Source organism: Numida meleagris, chromosome 2, assembly GCF_002078875.1.
Source record: "Numida meleagris isolate 19003 breed g44 Domestic line chromosome 2, NumMel1.0, whole genome shotgun sequence".
NCBI lineage: Eukaryota > Metazoa > Chordata > Aves > Galliformes > Numididae > Numida > Numida meleagris.
This window is the reverse complement of record NC_034410.1, coordinates 131838324-131856856: the sequence shown is the minus strand read 5'-3', so window position 1 is coordinate 131856856 and position 18533 is coordinate 131838324. Positions and strand designations below refer to the sequence as shown.

The window sequence follows — 18533 nt, the reverse complement described above, 5'->3', positions numbered from 1 at the left end:
TATATCAGGAAGAAAAAGGCTAGAAGGCATAAAGCGTTCAAGTACAGAATGGAAGAGAATTAGTTGGTGGCAATAAAAATGCTTTAAGATTTGTATGCATGCCTAATATTGGAAATATTTTGGAGCCACATAAAAAAAAAGTGGACCAAAGTAAACTTGCTGTGGTCTGCATTTCTCTCTGGTCCTCTGCAAAACAGGAGGACAGCAGATTATTTTTCAGCAGATGGGAGGATTGGAGACAAGGTAGTCCTGTCTGTTACTATAGGTAGATTAAGGTTATACCAACTCCTAGATACAGCTGTATGTTAGCTTGATACGTCAGTTAATATGTGTAGTTCTACCGTAAAAGTTATTGATTAATTTTAAGTATAAATTATCCACATAATGAGACCTGAGAGTTCTAAAAGAGCTTATGAAAGTCTGTCTTTTTGTTTTGACTTTTGACCCATTTTGTTCAGAAAACCTAAAGTACAGTACTATGGGAGTAGTCCTATTAATGTCATGATCTTGGTTAAGCAAAATGTAGTGGGAAACTGAGTTCTGGATCTGTATTTTTACTCTCCCTAGCTAGTGAGGAAAAACTGTTCAAATAATAAAAGAAAGTAAAATACTAACAAAACTAACAAAGACAAAAATATATATATAACTAGAAAAATTCTTGAGCTTTTGTTTTATTATTATTACTATTATTATTTTAATGTCACTCATTAGCTAGTTATTAAAATTAGCCTTTTCCCAAGAGGAAATACATAGGGTCTGCTTGATCATAATATATCATGAAAAATGTGGAAAAAATGATATTAAAATGATAGATTATTTTCAATCAACTGCCCAACCTGCAAGAGGATATCTGCTGTCAACTTATTGTTAATCTTGGTGTTATTATAAACATTTGCTTGGAGATTTAACACATCCTTATAAAATGCTATCTATATGAATTTAAATACTGAAATGGAATATATTTGATCAATTAGAAAGTGGAAGTGTGTTTTGTATACATCACTAATGCTAGAGTTTTAATAGACTGAGAAAGGTAGCAGAAAAAAAGCTAATTTGATTAGAGAGAGGGTTAAATGTTAGCATTTGTTCATACACTCCATACAGCGGTACTGGGAAAACATTTCATCTCTTCCACGCAAAATAACAGCAGTATCATTTCAATACTATGACTTTTTAAAGGAGATGTTGTTAGTAAACAGGAGAACATTAAAGAAATACATCCTTGTGACATCTGCAAGTCCTGCAGAGAAGAAATGAACTAGTTTTGCCATTGAATAATATCCTAGATCTCTTTTTCCGAGAACATATTGATATGTAGATCTCTTTCACTATTACACTGAGGTTTGACATTATTGATGGATAAAACAAACATAGGTATGGTTTTGCCATTCAGTCTAAATATTCTGTATTACTTTTATTCCTACCTCTGCATCTCAGAGAGTAACCTTCATTGCTGAAAATAAACTTGCTTTACAGCTGAGGTTTCAAAGGTTCTGACATTAAGTTATTAAGCTCATTCTCCATTGGTGGAACTGGATTTCATGTCAAGCTAGGTGTTTTATTAGGTGTTCAGATGTCATTAAAATCCTTCATTGAGATTTGTTGACTGATTTTTTCTTACTTAACAATATTTCTCTATAATTATTTTTGAAAAGCTATCCTAGATTAGAAACTGACAATGTTGTAGACTTTATTTCCCCTAATATCTGCTACTAAGTAAAACATTCAAATGGAATGTTTTTCTTTATAGTTCACTCATTGCCGGCATAAAAAATAATGTTTTCTGATTCAGTATTTTAACCTACAGGTTGCATTATGATGTAGAGGCCTCAACTGGATTCACAGCCCTGCTGTATAGGTCTTTCATAGCTATTTCATAGTAATATGGGAATGCAGCCAGTTTTATGCACTGAAGTAAAGACACTGAAAATTAACAAGGCTATACTGAGAGCAAGAGCATTCTAGAATCCTAGTAGTGTGAAGTCAGCTTATTTACTACTAAGATGTTAGAACTGTTTTTTCTTCTTCTTTTCTTTTCTTTTTTTTTCCAGTAGTAGTAATTATCATAACCTAATTCTTGGATAGAGATTTTGCTTAACACTTGCTTGTTTTATTCCTGCTTTTCTTTTCTCCGTAACCTAGTTCTTACTACAGTGAAGTAAATGCTGTATTTCTAACGTGTTTGCATGTATTTAAGAATGTATCATGCAAAGGTTTTGTTTTGTTTTGTTTCTCACTCACTCATTCTCTTAAGCATAGATCAGAAGTACAATACTGCTTGACGTACTTCCTCTCTCTCATTTTCTCCATGAATCTTATATTATTGTTTTTCATGTTCTAATAGCCTTCCAAGAGTTGTATTTATATTGTATCATTTGCTTGTAATTGCTCTTAGAATCAGAATATTAATTTGGGGATTTAAAAAGTGATATGTTGATAATAGTGTTATTAATCTTTCATCCATGATGAGTCAATATTCAGTGTCTTATTGGCTGTGCAAGAAGGAGTGGAAATTAAAAGTAGAATTATTAATTCTTAAATGTTTTCTCATCCATTTGCGAAATAAATTTCCTGGCACACAAGAGAAACAAAAAATAGGATACAACAGTTGTTCTGATTTCAAACCTTTGTTCTCCCAGCAGCACTCTCAGCAGTCCTTTGCTTTGTAATTTCTTATTTTACTTCTGTCTTCAGTTTTCTGCTTAGTTTTTTTTTCTGGCAGATTTTGTTCATATTTACAGAGAGCTGTCTCAGGATGATGCCCAGTTTGCAGTATTTGCATTCAGACCCCAGAGAAAGCAATCAACCTGCAGAGCTTAGCTCCTGAACAGTTTTAGAACTCAAATGCATTTAGGAAGAATAATTTAGCTATCTCGTTGTGTTGTATGACATTCATTTCAAAATGTTATTAAAATAAAAAAATATATTTGATGTAACTACATTAAAATAGAAGTTTAAAATAGAAGTCTCAAAGCTAAAATCAGCAGAATTGATCATGAAAACTACAGGAATATGCAATAATAATTATGAGCATGTGTTTAATTTGTAATAAACATTTTGGAATTCCTTTCTCCACAAGTATCTTAAGAGAAAAATGACTAATGTAAATATTTCTACTAATGCTCATGAGCAAAATGAATTAACACCTTGATTTTAGAATCACAGGATCATAGAATCTGGAAAAAAAACACTACAACAGAAGACAAATTAAGTAATAAAAGTGATAATGATTCTTCCAGATCTCAGTGTTTTGTTGTTTCTTTCTTTCTTTCTTTCTTTTTTTCTTTTCTTTTTATTTTTTTTCTTGCTTGCTTTTGGAGAAGTAGTGATAGTAATTACTGTTAGGGAAAGATCTTAATTGCCTTTGATGGATATCAGGTCTGTAGATTTTCAGAAATTTTTCAGGAAAATAAAGCAAGCAAGAAAAAGTACTTCTGAAAAAAATATTATTGAGTGTCTGACTTTATTATAATGGAGAGAATTTATTCAGATGCATAAATCAGTGCAAATTTCAGGTATGCTCTCAAAGGTTCTTTAATCAGGAACTACGTATACCGTTATGTTCACCATATTTGGCAAACATACTAAGGAGCACCAACATGTCAGATAATGTTTTGAAAATGAAACCAATCGGGCCAAACCCATCTGGTGGTTTGATTGTTGTTTACCTACTTGGTTTTTTACACAAATCCCCTGTGAGACTTAAGCTTCCAGAGGCAAGAAAATCTCAGTTTTGCCAATTTATTTATTTTTTTCTATAGGAAGTTTCTAACCTTCAAAGAAAGAGAAAAAAACATCAGAGCGTTATAAAGGCTCCAAAGTTAAAAGGAAAGAACAAACTGTTTTGTCTCTAAATCTATTATCTCACTAGCAACCTTATGGCTTTAGGGGTTTTATTTTTTTTTTTCTCTTTAGAATTATAGCGCAAAAGGGAAACAAAGGAATTTGAGTGTCTGGTAATTTTTTTCCACTGAAACTTAAGTACTAGTTGTAACACTATTTGCTTTCCTTATTTGCTTTTTTTTTTTTTTTTTTTTTGAGTTCTCTGTCACGTGACATCATCTGCATTTTTCAAATTAATTGGTGAATTGTAATGCGTATTTTTAAGTTCATTAAGAAAAAATTGTGAAAAAAAAAAAAAGACACGTACTTAATTTCTTCCTCCACCTCTCTAGACTAAAAGTACAAGGTTGAAGACTAGGCCAAAATATGGATAGGTTTTTGACAGGATATTTGGATGTAGTTGTACGATATCTGGATATTGTTGCAGTGATTACCTTTAGCCCAAACAAATTAATGTTTGGGATTCTTTGGAGATCAGTGTGTGAGAACAGCAGATTTCAGTACTAAATTGTCTAAATTAATTTATTTGCATTGGAAGAAGGCTGAATTTATGATGCATGCAGTTTTATTTTTGTGATGGGAATTATTTATATTTATACTGTGTAATATTGCAGTTTTCCCCATATTAGTAGAAATAAACATTTGATTATTTGAATGGAAGATTTCTTTGTTGTAATTTAAGAGGTATATTTAAAATTTCTCTGGCATATTTACTGACAATTTTTCTTTGTATTTATCATTTTCTTTGAAATACCTAGCTGGTCACTGTGGTATTCCAGATCTTATAGTCAATGGTCAAGTAATTGGAGAAAATTATGGGTATAGAGACACGGTTGTATACCAGTGCAGTCCTGGTTTTCGTTTGATTGGTTCTTCTGTACGAATTTGTCAGCAGGATCATAACTGGTCTGGTCAGCTTCCATCTTGTGTGCGTAAGTAAGCGTAAAAATGCATCATGATTTCTTCTGCAGAAATGTCCTTGTCAGACAAGATGAGGAGTATATTTGAACTTAGAAAAATAGTGGTTTAAAACAGATCCTCAGAAATATATGACTACATAAAATCTGTGACTTTTCTATCAGGTGAAGTTTAATGTCTCTTAAAGCTACTTCATCTTTTTGTTACTAAATATCATTACTTAAAAGTAAATACAAAAAAGTGATGGGACTTATGCATTCAGATGCCCTAATTTGAAATTGGCTTTATATGTCTTAGTGGCTTTTAGAAATATTTAATGCAAATTTACTTTGACTGCAGTAGTTATCAAAGTAGAACATCTTGAGTTACCCTGTAAACACTAATTATTAAATTTTTTCTTCAACCGTCTCGTACTTATTTTTCCTTCTTACAAAGATACTATTAATAGGTTTTCTGTTCATGCTTTTGGATATTTTGACATGAATTTTCTATTTAGTTAATGAGGCACCTTCTATGTGACAAGTGTGTCAACATAGCACATTAAAAACTATTATATAATAAAAAATATGGTATTTTATTTAAGAAATGTTGAGAGTTCTCAAAGGATTTTCAAGTGAATTACAAATATGATTCAATGATTCAGATTCAGTAATATCAGTGTATTGAATATATTTTAGTCCACCTGCAAATTTTTTAATTTTATACCTTCATTTTTGTTGCAGAAAACTTCATTATTAAGTTGTTAATTCAGTACATTTACTGTTCACTGTCTTTACCTTGTTTTACATAGAAAAAGATACTTAACACTACTGTAATAATTTTATTTATTTCTACTTTATTATTTATAAATAAAAACATTACTATTTTATAATTTATATTTTATATTTATTCTTTATAGATAGGCAAGGAAAGTAGACTACATTAATCAGGAATTTGTAAATTAAAAAGTTCATATGAATGTTAGAACTGAAAAAAAAAAAAATTGGATCTGCTAGCAGCAGAGAAAGTGAACATAATTTTTTCCCAATCCAACTGAAAACTGTTTCACAGAATGGTTAATTAAATTTGGAGGGGACCTCTGAAGATCACTTGGTTCAGTGCTCAAGCAGGGGTGCCTAGAGCAGGTTGCCCACAACCATTCCCAGATGGCTTTTGAAAATCTGAAAGAAAGAATACTCCACCATCTCACTGGTCAACCTGTTTTTGTACTCCATTTGCTTGAATACGGGGGAATGTGTGGTAAAGCATTTCAGAAAAAGACATAGGACTTGAAAAAAATATTAAGTTTGCAAAAACCTGTTACAAACAGCCTCACATTTATTTATTTACTTAGCTTCCCCCCGTTTTAATTGAATTTTTGAGATTTAATGTTTAAATTTAGTGATTCTGACTTTTTTACTTCTAAATTTGCCATGCCTTTTTCTTGAATAATAGACAGATCTTACAGATTTTAGTATTTTTATAGCACGTTCATGGGTATTATACTTTAAAACTTGCAAATGTCATACTTCTGTTTTCACAAGAAGAATTTTTATTGTTATTATATGTTCAATGAGAAACATTTCTGTGTGGCTCAGTAAATACCTTTACCTGACAGTTTTACAAATTTTAATAGTTTAGTACATTATTCTAATTATTCTTTTTGTAAAAAATGTAATACCTTATATTAAAACTTTTTGGTAATACATAACACCAATAAGACAAAGGTAATAATACTAGTAATACAAAAATACTTAATGTCATTAATGGAACATGGAAAATTCAATTTAACTTTTATTCTGTATTCATACAGTATACTGCGACTTGTTTGTATGCTGTAAGTTTTCAAAGACCATTTTCACTTTTTTGTTGATGCTAAAAATTTATTTTATTTATATTCTATGAATAGGTTTCTTTTAGCATTATCACAATTAGTTTAATCTACAAGGAAAAAAGACAAATATATGTATGTCAGACCTAATAAATTATCTAGAAAAATAATACAATTTCTAAAGTGATCAAAACTTGACTTGTTTTTTTTCATTTTTAATTAGCAATTAGTATTTTATCAACTACTGGATTTTGTTAAAGCAGAAGTAAATATTTATGCATTTTAAAAATTATTTTCAAGCAAATTTGTGTTTGATTTTTCTTACATCTGCTCACACAATAGGAACTTCTAGTCAGTTTTTGTATAAATGCTAAATATTCACTCTTTATGTGATGTTTCATATACTCAGTCATAATTTTATAACTTCACTAAGTACTTAGGTCTGAAAGATAAATCAAGATGACCAGATAAAACAAATTTGCAATAAATATTTAGAAAAAAATACTTGAATATTTACTAAAATATGTCAGTCCTTATTCAGTTCAGAGAGTTATAAATCTTTCATGGAAAGCACTCAGTGTCTTATAATAAAAACTTTAGAATGCTCTTATGTGTAAATTATAATGATAGTTATAAATCATGAAATGTGATAACGGCATGCTCTGCCTTTGTTTTGTGCTACATTAGCTGTTAGCTGTGGTCACCCTGGCAGTCCAATTTATGGAAGAACAAGTGGAAATGGTTTCAACTTCAACGATGTTGTGACTTTCTCATGTAATACCGGTTATGTTATGCAAGGACCAACCAAAGCACAGTGTCAGGCAAATAGACAATGGAGCCACCCACCTCCAATATGCAAAGGTATGAAGCAAGCATTTACAGATTTCAAACTCAGCTGCGAAATTAAGGTTGGAAAATAAAATGAAGGTAAAGCAATACTATCAAGACAAAATGTGCATTAAAAAAAGTGAGTCTTACTAACAATCATATAGTGTTTCATTTTTCAGTTAGGTCTCTTTTATATTCAGAAATTTATGAGGACACCTGTTGCAGAGAAACTTTCTTATGTGTCTGCAGTTTTTGTTGATTTTTTAAAATAATTTTAAATTTAAATTTAAAATAATTTAAAATAAAACAAGTTTCTCAAGCAAGATTGTGCAGAGATGATGAAGAACTTTTTAAAATCCTGAAATAATACACTGCATTTTTAGACAGTATAGTTCTACAATTGCACAGAAAAAAGTATTTTTTCCCCTATTTCATTTCCATGTATCTGACTACTCCACTCAATTTTTTTTTTCCCTTATTCATTATCATAATCCATTTGGGTTCCTTCCCCATACTCTGTAAATTATTTTTGGCCCTGAAAGCTAATTATATCCTGGGCTTCATCAAAAGCATGGCCAGCAAGTTGAGAGAGGTAGTTCTCTACCTCTACTCCACTCTCATGAGACCTCATCTGGAGTACTGCATTCAGCTCTGGAGCCCCAGCACAAGAAAGACAGAGACAGTTGGAGCTAGTCCAGAGGAGAGCCACAAGGATGACCAATGAGCTGGAGCAACTCCTTTATCTAGATATGAAGACAGACTGAGAGAGTTGGGTTATTTTTTTTCTGTAAGAAAGGTAGATAAAGATTTTTTTACAAATCCTTATCAAGATAAAACAAGAGGTAACAGTTTTAAAATGAAAGAGGGTAGATTTAGGTTGTAGACAGAGAATCCATTTTTTGATGAGTGTGGTGAAACAATGGAACAAGTTGCTCAGAGAAGTTGCGTATGCCCAATCTTTGGAAATGTTCAAAGTGAGGTTGGGTGGGATTTGAGAAATCTAGTGAAAGATGTCCCTGCCTACAGCAGGGGTTTGGACTAGATGATCTTTAACGTCCCTTCTAACTTAAACCATAATCAGATTCTATAATTCTAAATTATTTTATGTATTCATGTGCGGTTTTTCTTTGCTAAATTGTTTTTCACTAAATGTCTTCCACTTTCCTTTGGTCACTTTGCATTATGTGATAGTTTACAGAACGTTATTTTCCAAGGATCTCTTTGTTGTTGAGAGGTTATTATTTTTTAAATTTGTAATACTAAACATGTATTGTGGATTAAGGGTAACTAATAAATCTAATTTTCAGTCTAGCTGCTATAAATCACCTTGTTGTTTGGGTGTTGCACAGTAATGTGCAAAACTGTCTGATACAATGCTGGCATGTAGGGATCAGAGACAGTAAATAAGTTGCTAAGGCAATTTTTTGAAATTTTAAACATCCTCAAATATACTGGTTTTAAAAATGACTTTAAAAATAAGACGAACCAACTTTGTGCAGTACATCATTACTGCTGCTTTCAATGTGCAATATCTCACCAGACAGCTATAAGTTCCCCCCCCCCCAAAAAAAAGAAAAGAAAATCAGTATTTTATTATTTTTAAAAGCATCAAACCTAATACAATTAAGAATTTTTTTTAAAAAAAATCTGATGATGAGTTTACCCCCATTTTTAAGAACTCGTATCTGTTTGTTGTGCTATTTCCCTGTCCTGGAGGTATCAACACTGCCAAAACTATCTGACCATCTGTCCTTTCGCACAAAAAATCTGTCTCAAAGATGTGCTTAGTCATCAAAATGTTACTGTAGGCATATAACTACATTTACATTGCTGTGTGGGTTAGACTAATGGCATATTTAGCCCTGTAACCTCTTTCCAACTGTGAGCAAAATTTCAGTAAAGGAAAGGGTATTAATTGAAAGTATTCATATGTCCAGTCACTTCTAGCAGCAAAGACTTTTCCAGTGTCATCTTATTGTGAATAATCATTTCCTTTTATTTCCTCTGATTTTAGCCTCTGCTAGTTTCATATCATCTTCCTAGTTCAGTATAATTATATAATAAAATCAAGGTATTAACACATTTCAAACATTGAAAGTTTCTCATTCAATGGATAGGAGGCCATGTAAAGATTGTTTTAGTAACCTGTATTTGTATGAGTCTCAAGTCTATACTTCTTCTCTTTTTAGTGGTGAATTGTTCTGATCCTGGAATTCCTGCAAATTCCATACGAGAGAGTAAAATAGAACATGGAAATTTCACATATGGCACAGTGGTATTTTATGACTGTAATCCTGGTTATTTTTTATTTGGCTCTTCAGTTTTAATTTGTCAACCAAATGGCCATTGGGACAAACCTCTGCCTGAATGCATTAGTAAGTAGATAATGTGTATGCTTCTATTATGAACGTGAACTGGGCTAAATATTATTTTACACAATATTTCTATCAGTATCAGAAAAGCAATTAGAATAATCATATTTATATAAATATATATTTGTGTATGCAAGAATGATAGGTTTCAGTAGCAGCTGAAGTAGAACACTTATATTGTTATTGTGTGCAGTAAATATCATGGAAACCGTGAGAAATGCAATAAGGAAAACACAAAAAACTCTGAATGCTTCAGAAAAACTTATCCATTAAATTTATTGATACATCTCCATTGACCACAAAAATACAGTCATACTGAATCTTAAAAACTACAGGGGCCAACTACTGGATAATGTCACTAATACTTTCTGGACTTCTCCTGGGACAACAGCAAGATCAAACTGTCTGAATATAATAGGCAGACACCAAAAAGAGCACCAAAAGTGTTCTTTGGATGTTCTCAGCTTTCCACACTACCTGAGCAAAAGTCATATGCAGCCTATCTTTTGGGAAGGCAAAGGGATCAACACAAAGAGTTTATTTTGGTTTGTCACGAAGAACTTTCTATCTGTGATGCCACAGATATTTTATACATTTTTAATTGACTGGGATGGTTGATTTGCTCAGTTCTCTATAAACCTTTATACAAGGTTTTATTTTAGGATCAAGTTTTCCCTCCGAGAAAGGCTCAAAGCATTTTCATTAAGATAAAAGGGAAAACAGTTAACGTTTCCTTGTTCAGGAATCATGGATGGACATTTACAATATAGTAGATGTTTGTTCTCAATTTTACCTTTTTTTGTTTTCAATAATTTTTTTTTTCCAATTTGGTATCCTCTCTCAAAAAAAATAATCTGACATTTATTTCTTCTTACTGCTAAAATCTCTAGTTCTGAATTTTTTTCTATTTTGGACAGGATAAGCAGATTAACTGTAATTCAGAATTAAGCTTATAATGGACTTTAACTGTTTCACATTAATTTTTGATATATCATTGCTGTTTCAGAAATACAAATCTTAACTAATAATAACTTATCTCCAGTGAAAAAGAAATCCTATATGTAAAGGTGCAAACATTTTTTTCTTTCTTTTTTTGTGTTTTTTTCCCCTAATCTTCATTCAGAATTGTTGGAAATAATTTACTACTGCAGATTTTAATCTTTTTTAAGTTCACCTTTGGCAGTGAAAGTGCTACACAGAATTCTGAAAGAGCATCCTCAGCTTTATTTGTGTAATTTGTATAAAGGGGTTGATGAATTGTAACCCAGGCATATCCAAGTTGTTTAACAATCATAATCATAGAGCTTACTAAATATTACTCTGATGCAGCTACTGTACATTTTTATAACTTCCCATCAACTTCTATTGTGTTCTGCAAATTGGCTCCATTTTGGACATATGCAAGGCTGTCATTCAGTAGCTGGCTTTTTCCACTGTTAGAGGAATGGAAAATAAGTTGAAAGCTGGCTGAATGTTTTCCTTTGACCTCTGTTGGATTATTTTTTTGACCTAGCTGGATTTCAGTCTCTCTTTAACTAGACTCAAAGAGCTTATCTTCTTTTGAAATACCAATAGAGTAATGGACAAGAGACACACTGTGACAAAGGAAAAGTTACTCACCTGTAAAGTAAATCAATTCCTTTGAAATGTGATGTTCTACAACACGTTCTGTGCTTCTAACTAGTAAGTCCTGTAAGAAACTGAATTCAGTGTTGACTTGGACCATAATGCTCTTTCAACTCTTCCTTTGAATTAAAGACTTTAAGGGGCATATGCTATTAAGGCACATGCTGCTAGAAAAGTACTTTAAATTTGTAGTCTACTCAGAATGAAAGATATATTTTGACAATATACCTTAGAGAATTTCAGTGACCATATTTGCCTCCTGGACTGCAGATTATTCTCAATTTAGTTCTGAGAAATGTACTTTAATCTGTGATTTGTAAACTACCTTGTAAAGACAATTCCCATCTTCCAAGCTTGAAATCCAAATAATGTAAACCATTTTTTTGCTGGTGTCTTTGTCATCCTCTCAATAATTCTATCACTGTATCTTTTCCTGACTTTTCTTCCCTGACAATAAGACGCATACAGCCATTGCCAGCTATCAGATAGGCTCATAAGAATTGTTGACTGCTCTGCAGATTATAGAAAGCTCATTATATGCTTTTTAATTCACTGCTCAAGAAAAACATAGTATTTATAAATTTGATTGGACTTTAAACTAACAATGTTGTCATTTCGTTGATGCATAATCACATTTGACCTGAAAGGGATGTGAATTTATACTTCTTTCTGTTTTTCTATAATGTTATATCCTTGGTCAGTATTTTGACTATTAGAAGGTGGGGTTTTTTGGTATTTTTTTTTTCTGGGAAAAAAATAGCCATTGAAATCTCATACTTGATAAAAGTAATTTTTTGATATCTTTTTACCAGAATTTCATTTTCTAGATCAGTGATTAGGAGCCCATGTCTTTAAGGTACAAATTTAAATACAGAAGAAAAGTTTGTGTAGGGAAGTCTCAACTGGATACTGTAAGGTACTGATACGAAAGTAATGTTTCCTCTGTGATAACATCTTTTACTCTGAAAATGGCAGGAGAAGCAAATGAAAAATATAAAGATAACAAAAAAAATCATGAAAACTTGTAAGCATTGCTCAAAAGGAGAAGTAGTTTCATTTCACTTAAGCATATATGGTAAATATGCCTTTTTACTAATAATGTTCTTTTTTCTGTAAAATCATAAACAGTAGAATTTATATAAATGTCTGACTAAACAAATAACATGCTAACAGCAATTGCTTGATTTGTAATATGAACTAGTCTCATCATTTTACAAGTCTATCAAAAATTACGGAGGTGTCTAATTAGAAATCAGAGCCAATCAATCACATAAAAACATTCCTAAATCCTTTGTGGAGCTGAAACAAGAAGTCTCAGAACCATGCAAGCTGGATCCTTGAGAAAATATGATACTGAAAACAAATCAGTATATGTATAAATGGAAAGTACTGACTGAAAATAATTATTAGAAAAATATTCAGAATCACACATGGCTTTAATGTGTTATATTGTACAGCCAGTGTGCTGTTGTATATGTCTGAAGTACTAGAGGATGGAATAAATCCTCAACCTTGATTAGGCTTCTGATTAAAAATAAAATAGAAACCTGCTGAAAACGTTATGATACTGAAGATGATGGAGTATTGATTTTAAACTAACAAACAACAACAACAACAACAACAACACAACTATATGATTTAGAAGGCTGTTCCAGCATCCTGGTATTTGCAGCTGTAATGTCTGATTTTCAGTATGTATAAATATGAATATTTGGTCAAGATATGCCACATGCCATACACAAGTACAAGAAATAAATGAAATGTGTAAGGTTAGATTCATTCTGTAAATCGACTTAATTTGGCTCATGAATTTTAATCTTGTTTTCAGAATTTGGCATATGTATCTTGCTTTAAATTTACTATTTACCCTGAATTCTTAAGTTTTTTGTATGTTGATTTCACTTATGAAGGTGTTTTTTCTGTATGCTCTTAAAAGACACTAGTTAATTCTTTTCAGTACAGTGATTTGTTTCCATTATATGTAGTGTCTATATAAATAATGCTCTTCATAATGATGCATAAGGCCTTTTTTCTTTTACTTCATTCTTATTGAGCAGCTAGCTGCCAAGATAGCTTCACTGTAATGTTTTGGAGCTTTCCAGTAGATAAAAGACTGATGGAATGATTGCAGTGGCACTATCCTGATTTTAGATCAAGTTTCTGAAATTTCACCTGTTTTTATTCCTAGAACTATGACTGCTTTTACAAAATAATAGCAGTAGCTACTTATCTTATTTTTGTATATAAGAGGCATTAAAGGACAAAAATATAGTGCTAAGTGTTCCCATATTCTTTGCTGAGTTTACATACATCCTGACATTTAAGCCAGTTAGCAGATTTAGGTGTGCATAACTGCAGTCTGTAAATGAAAATCACAAAAATGGCAAGGTTATGAGGGTATTAAAAATTAATGACAGTATGAAAATAACTTGCAATTACCAATCCAAATTTGTACAATGAAAAAATAATAGAGATGTGATAATTTCTAAGAATGTCATACTATTCAATGCAGTCTCTGCTCAATTAACATCAATGGATTGTTCATAAGAACAGGCTAAAGCAAGAAATTGTTAAAATTTGTACACAAATACTTTGTCCATGCCATGGAATATCTTAATTAACCAAAACTTGTGAATTAGCAATGAACTAAGGTTTACAGCAAAATTTAATTATCTTGTTTCTAAGCCTAATAGATGTCATGACCAACAATTAGGGCCCAATGAATGAGAGATTCAGGTTTGTATATTCTCTAATTCAACAGGAACTAACAGATAATGTCTTACTGTATTTTTCTCTGAAGGGTACATGCATGATTGTATGCTTGTATATGAGTGTTTGTGCCATAAAGCTCAGCTTTGTGAATGTCTTCAGACATCAATATCTTAATCTAAAATATCTTTTTGACATATAGAAACATTTGTTTCACAGCTTTTTATCCTTAATAAACTTTGTACTTATCATGCAAAGTGCTCACCTCCCTGAAACCCTAAAAAGGTCTTCACAAAATTTATGTATGAAGTTATGAAAATGATAACTACAAACTGTTTGATCAGTGATAATAACCTTTTTTTATCTCCAATAATTATGCATTGTAGTGATTGACTGTGGCCATCCTGGCGTTCCTCCTAATGCGGTCCTATCTGGAGATAAATATACATTTGGGTCTACTGTTCATTATACTTGCACAGGTAGACGTTCTCTGTTAGGGCAGTCATCTCGTACATGTCAGTTAAATGGACAGTGGAGCGGATCTCTTCCTCATTGCTCAGGTAATATTTTTGAATGTGTGCCCAGAAGTTGCTTTGAATTTATTTGATTTTGAATTATATTCTATGATTGATTTTATCAGAAAACCATTTTAAATCTGGAAAATCATGTATAAAACTGAAATAATATCTTAATAGAAATAAAAAGAAGTAAAATCCCCCCAAAGTGAGAATTCTACTAGCAAGAAAATAATATCTTCAAGATGATGTTTTATCTATTTATTTATTTCAAAGTAATTAATAATTACTGTATGAAACCTCTGTCATGTCTTAATTGTATAATACGTACTTCTTTATAAAAAAGCCCTAAGGGCTCCAAATAATTTCAGATTAGAGCACTTTATTATGAGAGAAAACTACATAATGCTTTCAAGAAGTTAGCCCTCACTGAAGTCAAGATATGTTTTCTCAGCAAGTTAACGTTTAGGAAAGTGTTTCACAAATTCAGTTTAACAGCAGTGATCACATGAAAAATGGAAATCTAAGTCACAAAAAAATTTGGGCTTTTCCTGAATCCCATTTCAGATTTTAGGACATGTAAACAGAGATTGTGATACAAGTTAATCATGTTATCAACATTATTTCATAATATATATTTTGGGAGATGGTGAGTCTTGTCATCAGCATGTTTCGATTGTATAGGTTAAATAAATCACTATTTTTTTGGACCTTATTCAATCATTATTCTTATTCAGTCATTTAGAGTACTTGAATATCTTCAAAGGCAGGAGATACGGTGAAAACAAGGTACACATTCTGTCTTGAATGTTTGAAAATTAATAAAAATATTAAATAGGACTTGGTTGAAAGTTTGCAGTAGATTCCAAAGGATTGAAGAATTGAAGGAAAAATTGCTCAGTGTGGACCTTCCACTGCAAACTCAGAGGAAGTGGTTGCAGATAAGAACAACCTAAACTGTATTATGCTTTACAAATCTCTCTTTGTTCACTGATCTGCCATAAGACTGAAAAACAGTAAAATATGAACATCTATTTAAATCTCTTAACCTTCTATTACTGAAATCAGTGTGAAATTTACCACAACAAGAGCAAGATCAAGTTCTATTAATTTGTGACGTTTAGAGCTATGCACCCCAAATCCAAGCTTAATGCAAAATAATATTTGTTAATATTTTAATTATATAATTATATAAAATTTCGAATTCAGAATAGGTTCATCAAAAATGTTATTACAGGTAGTATATATAGATATTTGAGAAAATTCTCTTTAGATAAGGAGGCTAACTTTTATAGTTTTCCAGTTTTCATATGGAATAAAAGTGAAAAATTACAAATGAAATTTAAGTTCCTATTTTGTGAATTTTAAAAAAAAAAAGAAACAGAAAAAAAGTACTAATTCAAAGCCTGAAAATGTAAAGAAAATGTAAAAAAAAAACCAACAAAAATCTTACTGAAAATAAAACTCTTCTATAATCCATCTGTAATCATTCTGTTATTAAATTGATGTTGATATAAATTGATATATTGCAATAAGAATACATAAGTGATGTACATGAAAATTCTCATAATTCTAGAAAATTCTAACCTGATACAATCATTTTTTTCTCAGTTCATGAAGAAACACTGCTTTGACATAGATTGTAGTTAATTTGACCTAGATTGTAAGGTATCAAATTCTGACTGACCACAGCATTTGTACAGTTATTTTCTTTAGCTGTTTTGTATCAAGCTACTATTCTATCTTAGAACATCTTTTAGACCTTCCTATCAAAGAGTTTGTAATTTTAAAATAATTTGCAGATTACCACACAGAATTACCATATTTTACATCAAACAATGTGTGAATTTATATGTCTTCATTATTAGCCTTGATAACGCGATTCCACAATTGTTATGTACAAGGGCTGTACCAAAAGTAATGCCTCTTTTTTTTTTTTTTTTTTGACCCACGATGTCAGAAGCCGGTATTAGTAGTATGGCAGTAGAGGTTGAACCTTCCCACCAATACTCCATTAAATTTTGTTGCCATGGAACACATAGCAGCAGAGGAGTAGTCTTGACTAAAAGGCATCTGACATGGAGGTGCATATGAAGCAAAGGCGTGCCATCGAACTGCTCCATAAGGAAAAAATTGCACCCATTGACATTCATTGAATGTTTATGGAGACCAAAGAGTGGATATGAGCACAGTGAGGTGGTAGGTGCTGTGTTTCAGCAATGGCAACAGTGGCAGTGGGTCGCCTTCACTGGTGCATATTTTTACAAGCACAGCATGCAAGCTCTCATTCATCATTGATGAAAATGCATTGCTAATGGTAATGACTGTTAAAGAAAGTATTTTGTAGCTAAAAAAATTCTCTATCAAATAACATTGTTGTGCTCTTTGCATCTGTTGCAGTGTCTGCGGAAATAAATAAGAGGCATTACTTCCAGAGCAACCTACATATATTAAAGCCTTAGACATTCTATTTTGTTGGTGGTGATATTAGTAATAAATAATAGATAATTCTCAGGAGACAGCATTATTGACTTTTTCATATGTGGATATATAGGAATTCAAGCAGAAAATGCTAGGTGAACAAACATAAAGTGACCAAGTTTTTGTTAAATTAGCCTTAAAACATTTCATATCCCAGAGCTAGACGGAATTTTGGTTTCCTACTGATATCTTCTGGTGTTCAGTTTTCAGTCATCACAAGCATGTCAGCTGGAGTCAGAAACTTAGAGCAATATAGAATGTAAGGGCACAAGTCATTGTGTACTAACTTAAGCAGACAAATAACCTCCTTTTAATGGAAATTTAATGCCAGCTGAGAATTTGTTACATGTGATTGGAGCATGGTTGTTATTCATAGTTGACTTTGAAAATCACAGAGTTAAATCTCTGTATGAGGTAATGAAAATATGTTCTGTTATGATATCATATCATTCTTACTTCCTGATGTGATTAGTCATTGAGAAAAGCTGTTTCTGTAACTTTCAATAAAAAAAAAAATGGCAGTTAACCTCTCTAAGATTAAACGAGTAGTAATTTCCAGTAACAGGCATTAGAAAAGAACACAATTAAATTTACAAAAGAAATATTTAATTTATATTTGGCACAGCAAAATGCCTATTTGCATTTTTTTTCCTCATAATATTATTTTAGGCATTATGGCAAGTAACTTGCTGAAAATTGAGCTGTTATTGTAGAAACTTTACAAATATGGAATAATAATGAATTATTTGTAGTTTAAGAAAATAAGACTGGAAAATATAACAGAAGGATTCATAACACAGCAATAAATATATCTTGAAATAGAGCACTTTGAATTAAAAAAAAATGTAGCAGACTGCTTTCAAACTAAAGGATGTTAGTTCACCTAAGTAGCTTGTACATTAGACATTCTGAAAACTTATAATGTTATTTGAATTGACATCATTTAGGCTGCAATTTTACCTTTTATTTCTAAAGAGGGATGGCAGGCTGCTTTACTAATCTGTTCATTTAATGATACAGGTAAACAGAAAAGAGCTTAAATTTTTGAGTATGCAAGTTTGAATCAGAGAGTCAGCTAGCTGTTAAAACCGCTGGAGTTAATATGCTAATTGTAAATGCTTTAAACTATAGCACCAATTGTTTACACGCACATTATATTAAATGACAATGTAATTTGCATGGCCAAGGTTTTAGCTAATTTTTTTTAAATTCTTGTTTGATAATTCTGTTACCAAAAGTTTAATATTATCTAAAGGAAACATTGAGATAATTATAATTTCTATTCTGCATTTATGTAAAAATGGTAAAAGTCAATGATTTGCAAATCAAGTAATTTTGTAATTACGGGGACTCACCCACTCAGGTGTATCTTTATTTCTAAAAAATTATGTTTTTTTATAAAATAAATACACGTAAACATATTTTAAATGC

The 18533-nt window shown here is 31.4% G+C and overlaps 1 protein-coding gene across 3 annotated transcripts in view; it reads left to right on the top strand.

Moving 5' to 3' along the window:
* CSMD3 (CUB and Sushi multiple domains 3) overlaps positions 1 to 18533 on the top strand; it is a 641503-nt gene that overhangs the window by 583614 nt on the left and 39356 nt on the right. For all 3 annotated transcript variants that reach the window (XM_021388208.1, XM_021388207.1, XM_021388206.1), the window contains 4 exons: positions 4602 to 4775; positions 7259 to 7432; positions 9589 to 9774; positions 14493 to 14666. In XM_021388208.1, the coding sequence (XP_021243883.1) occupies positions 4602 to 4775; positions 7259 to 7432; positions 9589 to 9774; positions 14493 to 14666 (708 nt within the window). The remainder of the gene's footprint in view (positions 1 to 4601; positions 4776 to 7258; positions 7433 to 9588; positions 9775 to 14492; positions 14667 to 18533) is intronic.